This window comes from Culex pipiens, unplaced genomic scaffold, assembly GCF_016801865.2.
Source record: "Culex pipiens pallens isolate TS unplaced genomic scaffold, TS_CPP_V2 Cpp_Un0008, whole genome shotgun sequence".
NCBI lineage: Eukaryota > Metazoa > Arthropoda > Insecta > Diptera > Culicidae > Culex > Culex pipiens.
The window spans coordinates 36,751-47,227 of NW_026292825.1; the positions used below are offsets into that span (position 1 = coordinate 36,751).

Sequence of the window (10,477 nt, forward strand, 5' to 3'; positions counted from 1 at the left end):
GTGAATCGGGATACATAAGAAGATTTGGGACAGCTGTTTTAGCCAGGTTTTTGCACTAATTACGATAAGTTTGATTGATTTCGGTAGCTTTTTTGTTGGTGAAATTACGCAAACTTTTAAAGTACCGTCAGTAAGGGTGACATTGGGTCTGGGGGTGAGATTGGGTCAAAGTGATAATTTACGGATTTCACCATTTCTCAGGTTTTCTCAATGAAACTAAATTCTGTTAAAAGAGATGTGTAGGGGACATCTTATAAGATGACTTCACTGAAAAAATCTCGTTCTTAGAACAAATCCTGTTATTTTGGCAGCTGTCTAAAGTTGAGGTACGTTTTTGGCCAAAAAAGAACTAACGAAAAATATTTTTTCTAATATTGTTGTTAGAATTACTCGAAAACTACCCAAATGTTTGAAAATATCTACTTCAAACATTGTAGCATGTCAATACGATTCCCTCGAACAAAAAACACTGTTGGATGACTTGTTTTCACCATATCGTTGTATTTGAGCATCATTTTAGTTGCATTTGACTCAATGTCACCCCCTCTAAGGGGTGATAAAGAGAATATAAAGAATTTTCTCAGCTTTTCAAAAATATTTTATTCAAGATTGGGCAAACATGGGCACTAATTTTAAAGAATGAATAACTGCGACTATTTCCTTAAAAGTTACCTGAAAATGGCAATAACTTAAAAACTGTGCACTTTATCAAAATTTCATTAAAGAACTTTTCGATTGCAACCATATGAAAAATTTTTGCGACCAATATTTCGATTTTCTGAAAAAATCAGTATTGATTCAAAAAATCATAACTCGGTCAAAGATTTTTGGCCCATTCTGGACATTTCTGAAAAGCTGGCATTTGATGTCCCCTAAAACATATCAAAAAATAAAAAAAATAATAAAAATAGTGTCTTAAAAAAAATTATACCGTGTATCATTTTTTTCAGAGTAGCTTTGCCGAAGACATCAAATCGATCAAAAACTTTCTTCAAATGATACAGATTTTTGAATTTTCATACATCGTTTTTGTATGGGCAGCTGCCAAATTTGCATGGAAAATTATATGGACATATGGATACCGATGAGGATTAGAGCGAGACGGCAGACCCGAGGTCGGCCGATCGCTTGACGACGAGCAGCTAGCAGAGTTCCTTCGACCGTAAAAAGTGTTTTCGCGTATACTCAGCCGGAAATCTTAATATTAAACTATCTTAAAACTAAAATAACGTGTTTTGTTTTATCACACTAATGATGCAAAATGGCTTCTTTGGGCATACCGAAGGCACCAAAAAAGTTTCAGCCGGATTTAAAAAATGCAAAAAAATCTATTGACCAAAATCTCAGAGAATTGCTCAAATGTGAAATCAAATCAAAATAGTTTTTCGATTTTTTCCATGTTAAAAAACAAATTAAAAAAATGGCAACACTGCCAAATTTATTTTGACCAATTTGTAGCATAGCTCAAAAGACGCATTATTTTGCGTAATTTTTTTTTGTAAATATTCAAATTAAAAAAGGTGATTTTTTTAAATCATAACAATTATTTGTGAGAAGTCCTAAGCAATATCTAAATTGAATAAAACTAAACTATGAAAATTTTTTGAAACGACCTTTCTCTAACAAGAATATTTTGAATGAAAATAAGAAATGAATCCTTCTTGTTTTTAGCTTTCAGTTCACTTCCAACATTAGAAAGATTTGTTTGATCATATAGAAATAATTCTTCACAAAATTGAACCTAGAGAGATAAATCTAAAGTCATACGAGTACTTCAAATTACATTAATTCTTTGATGTAATATTTATTAACAAACATGCCTAGTAGGCATTGCCTTCTTTGCTGTCAAATCAATTTATCCAACTTTCTTCGCGGTTTTGTCAACTGTGCAAACAAAAGCCGAGAGATTGATCGAGGAAGGTCGCTGCAAACAAAAAAAATAAAAAAAAATATTTAATTATTAACCCTTAATCATCACGAGTCCCACCTCGTCAACGCCAACGGCCAAACGTTGGTGAGGTTCGGCACGTCCATCTTCCTCGTGTTGTTCCGAACGCCATCGACAATCACCCGCCCGGCGTCTTCCGGGGTGGTCACGTCCAGTTCCGAGTTTCTACTAGGTTTGACAATGTCAGTAGTAGATTCAAAAATAAACTCATCAAATTTACGGCAACGCAAGCAGCTTCTCAATGGACTCCTTGCGCGTTCCGATGACCCACGGGAACACGGTCGGTCAGGTTTATCCAAATTGGGATACTTTTGATCAAGAACTGGATGAAGTAGATGATCTTGTAGCTGGAACTCGTACAGAGTTGAATCGTGGAAACGGGAAGTTATCATTTCGTTGAGTGGTAGGGGAACAGCACCTAATTCCAGCGTGCCTCTAATGTTGGCAGGTCAGAACTTTGACATTCAATTAAAACTAATAATAAGCGTTTTCAACTGAAATCGAGTGATAAATAGCTCAATGAGAAGTAAGCAAGCCAGTTTCTATCAAAAGTTTTGCAAAATTAGTTGTTTAAATAGTGAAAATCAGCAAATTGGATGGAGTTAGGAGCGAGTGCTTAACCTGCCAAACATACGAGAATTTCCCCTAGATCGAGACTAATCGTTCTAAAATGCTATCCTTAACCTAAGAACTGCGAGCTTTCTGCTCCAATGCACATATGTTAGGCCAGAGTAGTAGGCGGTGTTTAGCTATGAAGAGTCGAAACGATCAACATAGCCATGATTTGTGTTGTTTAGTTTTTCAGTAAGCTTACCAGAAAAATGACCATCTGCAGCTCCAACGAATCAACGCTGTTCGAGTTCCAGCTGCAACCGTACAATCCGTTGCCACCGGTTCCACCGAAATCGCTGTGGCATCGCTTCAGACGGATCCTGTACTTTATCCAATTCTTGATCAAAAGTATCCCAGTTTGGATAAAGCTGATCGTCGAGTGGATATGGCCACCCGCGCCCAAGTCAATCTCCGGCTGGACCGCCCTGGTCACCGGAGGTTCCAACGGAATCGGCCACGCTACAGCCCTGTATCTTGCCCGGAACGGCTGCAACGTGATCATCGCCGACTTGGATGTGGTCAACGGGAAGAAAACGGTCAAAGAGCTGCTAAACCTTGGTGTCAAAGCCGCGATGTACAAAGTAGGCCATGAGTTTTTTTTTTTTTTTTTTCTGGGTGAAGAGTTTTATCTGACCTACTTGGATCTTTCAGGTCGATGTGTCCGTTTACGAGGATGTCGTAAAGCTTGGCCGCAAAATCGAAAGCGACTGCGGACCGGTGGATATTGTGGTCAACAGCGCCGGGGTTTTACCGTTCTTGGTGGACGACGAGTACACGCCGGGAAATCTACGCCGCGCCGTCAACGTCAACGTGATGGGACTCTTTTGGGTTCGTAAATCTATCACAACACAAAAATCAAAATTAAAAACATCAAACTTCTAAACAGACCACGGCGGCCTTCCTGCCGGGAATGTACGCCCGCGGCCGCGGCCACATCGTGGCCCTCTCGTCCAGGGCGGCCTACACCCCGCTCGGGTACATGCGCATCTACAACACCACCAAGTACGCCGTGCGGGGCTTCATGGAGGACCTGCACGACGAAATCTACCACGCGGGGTACGAGGGCCGCGTGGTGACGACCAGCGTGTTTCCGGAGATCATCAGCACCCGGCGGGAGACGACGGAACGTTTGCTTTCGTTGCCGTAATTTTTGAGTTTATTTTAGTTTCATCAACATTTTGGTAAAATGACGAGGTTTTTTTTTCAGTGGTTCCTCCGAGTTGACGGTGCCAACTCCAGAGGAGGCCGGCAAAGATATTGTGAATGCGATCCGGAACAACAAGCGGAAGATTCTCGTGCCAGATTTCTTGCAAACGTGGCAGTTTGCGTTGTTTGAGTAAGTTTTGTTTTGTTCAGGGTTTTTTTTTTGCGAAAAATGGCAGGTTGTATTCATTTTTTTTTATTTGTTTGCAGGGATCTTCCGAGATCAATCTCCAGACTGTTGTTGCAACAGTTGACAAAACCATGAAGAGATGATCATGTTATTTTTATTTTCGCAAAGTTTTGATTCAAAATTATTTTTCTGATAAAAAAAAACGAAGTTGACTTTATAGCTGTCGGCCACCATTGCTAGTACCAACCACTAGTGTCTTCCTTTTAACTACAAGGACTCTGGATTGTGAGTCCAGTGCGCGGTCCGATTGATCCACACGAGCGGGACTTTTTCTGATAAAACAATCCTAAAATTCTGTCCTTTCCATAGATCTAATGCATAGATCGTCATTTTAAAAAAAAAAATACTTTTTATAGTTAATTCTCTGTTTGTCGATCTCCTCGATCTCAACATTGCCCCATCTAACGATGAATACTTCAGTCCCTTCGAACTGCATACTTTGATTTCTTCATTCCTCGATATTTTCTCTTGCTTGAAAGAACTCTTTCTCGACGATCCCTTGAATTCTTTTTGCTTTTAAAATCCTTCCGGTTGTCAATAATTTCACTTTCTCATGGCTTGCATAGACATTTTACTTTACGAAACAAAGCTTTGAAGGATTTTTGACTTTTGTTTGTTTTTGTTTGTTGGACGTTGGCATGATTCTCTCCTCTAAGCAATGTGGAACGAAAAACATATTTCCAATCGAGTCTTCATTTTGCATCGTTCTGTGAACTGATGATTCTCTTCTTCGATGGTCCCTTGAATATTGATAACCGGAGAGTCGACTGTATTTAACTAAATCCAATCCAACTTCACATCAACTTAGTCATGCCCCACGACAAAGCAACCTTTGGATCGCATCGAATTACACGCAATCTCGGCTGCTCCCAAAAATGACCACCATAATTAAAGGCATCCCGACTTCTCCCACTCGAGGCCTGCTTCGATCGATAAGGTCTGCACTGCACACCCGAAAAATAACGCACCGCACACTTGGATTTAATCGCTTCGATAAGATATCGGCGCCTGCTGCCCCTCGCCACAATCGATTGGGCTATTTCGCGTTCAAAGTGCTTCGCAATGAGCAACTCACTGGTCGATGTCCACTCGCAGCCGTACGTAGCGGCACCGCCGCTGGAACCGGCTACACTCCTGCAAGTGGCACTGCGGATCGTGCAGACCCTGCTGGATCTGCTGGTCGTACTGATTCGCAGCGTGCCGCTATGGTTCGAGCTGTTGGTGGAGATCTTTGCGCCGCCAAAGCCCAAGACCATTGGCGGTCAAACCGCGCTCGTTACGGGAGGTGCCAACGGGATTGGGAAGGCAATCGCTACGGAGCTGGCCCGCGAGGGATGCAACGTGGTGCTGGTTGATCTGGACGGCGAGAACGGCGAACGGGTTGCGGCCGAGTTGAGACGGTACAACGTGAAGACCGTTGCGTACAAGGTGCGTTATCTGTGGTTGATTGGGAGGACAAAGGTTGATGGTTCTTTTCTCAGTTTGACGTCGCCGACTATGACGAAGTCCGTGAGCTGCACCGCCAAGTTGAGCGTGACATCGGACCGGTGGACATTCTGGTGAACAATGCCGGCGTGCTTCCGTTCCTGACCCAGGACGAAAACCTTCCCTCGCAGATCAAGCGCATGATGGACGTGAACGTGTTGGGACAGTTTTGGACGGTGGAGCAATTCCTGCCGAGTATGATTCGGCGCCGCAAGGGACACATCGTGGCCATCGGATCCGCGTCGGCGTACACGCCGGTAGGTTGGATGCGCAACTACGTCACATCCAAGTATGCCGTGCGCGGGTTCATGGAAGCCCTGGACGAGGAGCTACACCTCATTGGGCAGGCCGACTTTGTCAAGACGACGACGGTGTTCCCGTTTGTGGTCAACACCCGGAAGCAGCTGATGGACAAGATGAACCGGACGCCGTAAGATCGCAATACAATCTTTTTAATAAATTCGCTCATCACCTCAACCTCATTTCAGGGGAGTCTCGACGATGCCAAAGTTCTCCCCCGAGGAGACGGCCAAAACGGTGGTGAAGGCCATCTGTCACAACCAGCGCAAGGTTGTGGTTCCGGACGCGATCAAAGCGTGGCAGCTTAGCTATTACGAGTAGGTTTGCAGGATTTCGGGATCATTGAATTGATGTTACAGTTTCTTCTATCATTTTCAGACATATTCCGATTAAAATTCGTCGAATGATGGACAGTGTCCTGATGAAGGGACGACCCATCGTGCTGGATTAAGGGGCAGGTGCAAGCGTTTGCATGTGGTGCGAGCATGGTTGATTGCTATAATCTTATCGAATCGAAGCCGAGTTAATCTAGCTAAATTGATTGATTGGGTGTATTTTTGTTGCAAAAAATAAATCACTTGTAATGTTTACTGAAACGGCATCAGTTTTTAGTCGTAAATCTGTAAAATCACCAGGATAAAAAAAGTCAGTACTTTATTTTAACATCGTCCAATAGGCAAATCGTCTGTTGTGTGCTATATTCATGGCTACGTCACGACTGTCATCCACATATAAAGCGAGTGAAGTCAAAACCGAACCAAGATCGAAGCAAGTTTTTGGCGCGTGGCTTTTGAAAATGACGTATGCGCATCGAACATAAATAACAAATATAAAAACTTTTTTTAGTTTTTTTTTTCTTTTTTACATTTAATCTCAGGGGACAACTAGGGGAACAGCATTTAATTCCGTCAAGCACCTAATGTTGGCATATCAGCACTGTGGTGTTTAGTGACAGCTAGTTTAAAGCTTATTTGACCGAAATTTGATAAGTAATCAATTCATTTTAAACCAATGGTCAAGAAGAATCAAACAAATTTAATTTTATTTCAAGGTAACTGAAGCTATTTTTTTTTTTAGTTTGGTTTTGTGTGTTTAGTTGTTTTACTTTAATCGTCAAGTAGAATTTTGTTTTATTCATCTTATAAATGTAAAATGTGGAAAAATTTACGTAATAATTGTAATTATCTCGCAAATATATGCAAAAGATAGAAAAAAAACTAGCAAAATATAATTTGGGAACAAAATTTATATATTTATTTCATACGACCTTTTCAAAACCCACGCGTAAACAACATTGACAGCGTCTCTGGCGGGGACTTCAGGAAACTGCATGCGTGTCAGATCCCTGGCTATATTGCGACATAGACCATTTTGTACTTTTCGAGAAAATTTACTTTTAAATTTTGTTGGTAAATATTTTCAAATCAATGAATGATGGAATCAAACTTTTCGAAGCATGGTCTTTAGAGTTATGGTGGTTTTTGGCCATTTATTTATGACAGACTTGTTTTTTAGACTCGATAATATTTTTACTGGATAGCTCGTCCAATTTCCCAAAGAGCAATTCCAGCTCACTCTTTTTTTCGTTCAATTTTTTTATGAAAATAGCCTAAGATGTTACAAACAGACTAACGAAAAATGCAGGATGGAGCAACTCACCTAAATAAATACAAACATTATTTACTGAAACTGTTTTTTTGAAAAGTGCTCTAAACGTCAAAATTTTCAAAAACCGAATACGGGAATCGATTTTCCACACAATTTTACATAAAAGTCTCCATACTGACCACTATCTTAAGTCTAATCCTAAGTCCTTGTGAAGTTACAGCTGTTTTAAGAATAAAAATATTGAAAAAAATAGTTTTTTGATGGTTTTTGTCAATTTATATAAGACAAATTTGATTTTCAGTCTCGTCAATATTTTTACCGGAAAGCTCGTCCAATTTTCCATAAGATTGTCTTTGACCACTTTTCAAAATAACTAGTTTTTTTGATGATTTAAGCTAATTTACTTTCCAGGTTACTTCCAGGTTCCATCCACTGAACCACACTGAAAAAAAATCAGTTTTCAGTTATGAGTAATGCAATTAGCTTATATCTGTGAGCCCATACTTCCAATTGAAGTGTGGTCAAAGACAATCTTTCGGAAAGCTTTCAGAGCTTTCCGGTAAAAATATTGACGAGACTGGAAAATCAAGTCTGTCATATATAAATGGTCAAAACCATCAAAAACCATTTTTTCTACATTTTTATTCTTAAAAGAGCTGTAACTTCACAAGGATTAGACATAGGATAGTGGCACATATGTGGAACTTTAGGTTCAAAAACGAGGACAGGTCAGGTGCTGCCTCTCGCGGTGGAGAGCTGCAACTTTTCTACCAGTTTATATGGCAGTTTTGCACACCGATGGGTCGTCCATAGTGCGTGTAGTAAGAATATTTTGAATTTTATAAAATTATTAAAAGTAGCAAGTTATGTATTTTTAGTTTTGGATAACAGCATGTATTTCAATCCAGCACATAATGTTGACTCAACGGCACTTCGGCGTGCAATTTAACTTCATCATTTTTGACTGAACACTTGTAATAAAACTCGTAAACTTTTTAAGGGCCAAAGTGACCGCCTTGGGCGTCATCCATAAAGTATGTCACGCTAAAATCGTCCAAAAATTACCCCCTGTCTCCTATGCCACACTTTGTCAAGCTGGCTACATTATGTAATTTATGTGTTTTTCTTTTCCTACTTACTTACTTAAAACCAAATTTTAATTTTCTAGTAAGTTTCCTTATTATCAACATTTTTAAAAGTTACTCAAACGACAACATCCCATTTTTTGTTCAATTTTTTAATTAGGTCGTTGCAAATATTTTTTGAAGTTTATGTCCCTCGACTCTGACCAACGTCGAGGGAGGGGGGGGGGGGGGGGGCAAAAATATAAAAAAAAGTATAAAAATTGAAAAACACGAGCCATGGTTTCAACTTTTTAGTGAAAAAAGTGGTTTAAAATGCATTATGCATCTGTTCAGTTGTTTTGTAATCATTAGTTTCTAAAATATCTAAGTATTCACGAAAATTTATTTTTTTTGCGAAAAATAAAAATTTTGCGTTGCTCTACATTGCAATTTTTTAAAAATTCAAAACATTTTTTAACAAGCCCAAACATGCTAAATATGATTATCATTGCAGAATAATGTATTTTAGATTGTTTTCAGTTGATTAGACTTCTATTTTCATGGAAATTTTGAAGTTTTTTGGATTTTTTTTTTGCCCCCCGATTTTTCAGACCAATTTTTAAGGGGGGGGGGGCGACATAACCTTTGAAAAATATTAATCGTAAACAGATACCAGCTACATGAAATATGCATTGACCCCTCATCCGATCAAAACTGGTATACTGAGAAGATGCCTCAAGTAAACAAAATCGCAGCATGCCATGATTTGAATTTTCATTTTTCTTCTCGCGTGTCAGCCGTTTGTTTTGCAATTTATTTACTTTTCATGCTCCAAAATGCCGGAAAAATCTGTGCAGTTAAAAATTGCATGTTCAATAATCATGGCTCATCATTCTATTCGTTTGGAAACAGGTATTTAGCTAGTGCTGGTAAAATGGCTTGAATTCTGTGACATCGAACAAAAATATGGGAGGTCGTCTTCCTCCCATCCCCCATTTGCTACTTCAAAATCGGCTCCTTTCATGTTTAAAACCACGATTTTATCAACCCATCAGTGAAATCACGCGGGTGAGCAAGCTTTATCTGTTGAAGAAGAGCATAAAAATTTAAGTGTTGGCAAAGAAATCGCGTCACTAAAGCTACATAATCTCCACAAATCAACCACAAATCGATCATGTTTGAAAACATTACTTGAATAACGCAGAATTGGTAGATAAAACAAAAACAAGGTCTGTCTGTCAATCTGCGAGTGGTATAAGAGATTCAAATTTGAGAGTTGTTTATGCTGAGTAGGCTGTGACTAGCTTGGACAAATTTACACTATACCAGCGACAGAACTCAACAATCGTCACACTTTTTGGGCTAACAGGATGTATGAAGTTCCAACCATGTGATAGTGGTCAATATGGAGACATTTATGTAAAATTGTGTGGAAAATCGATTCCCGTATTCGGTTTTTGAAAATTTTGACGTTTAGAGCACTTTTCAAAACAACAGTTTCAGTATATTATTTTTGTATTTATTTAGGTGAGTTGCTCCATCCTGCATTTTTCGTGAGCCTTTTTGTAACATCTTAACCTATTTTCATAAAAAATTTTAACGAAAAAAAAAATCGTGGGCTCACCTTCAAATTTGACTTTTAATCTTAAAAATCAAAAAATCTCATAAGAGTTACGTGTTTTTTTCTTTCAGTGTATTTTTCTCGGAAAGCCCGTCAAATTTCCTACAAGTTTTTCTTTGAAAACTACTTTTTGATACGATGCAACAGCTTCGGAAACAGAAATATTCAAATTACAAATTAAAAAATATTTAAAACAATTACGCCCTTATCAAATGGCATTATCGAGTGCAACTGGCTTCATATACACAAAAATGGCTTATATAAGCAAAGGATAACATGTCTAAAAAGTTTCATTGAAATCGGAGAGGGTCAAGAAAAAAGTACCTTAAAAATGCCTATTTTTGACAGCTTATTTATCATTGAAAAGTCAAGTGTTTCCCAAGGCTTTTTTTTAAGCAGTAAGGAAGTGATACTATCATAAAATCAGAAATTCGTCCCCATTTGCT

The 10,477-nt window shown here is 39.0% G+C and overlaps 1 protein-coding gene across 1 annotated transcript; it reads left to right on the forward strand.

Moving 5' to 3' along the window:
* The first annotated feature begins 2,769 nt into the window (after positions 1–2,769).
* On the forward strand, positions 2,770–6,334 carry LOC120418996 (uncharacterized). Its single transcript, XM_039581569.2, has 9 exons — positions 2,770–3,141; positions 3,212–3,388; positions 3,447–3,703; positions 3,768–3,896; positions 3,974–4,012; positions 4,952–5,381; positions 5,435–5,868; positions 5,927–6,055; positions 6,117–6,334. The coding sequence occupies exons 1-9, from the start codon at positions 2,770–2,772 to the stop codon at positions 6,187–6,189; spliced, it is 2,040 nt and encodes a 679-aa protein (XP_039437503.1). The 3' UTR covers positions 6,190–6,334.
* The last annotated feature ends 4,143 nt before the right edge of the window (positions 6,335–10,477 follow it).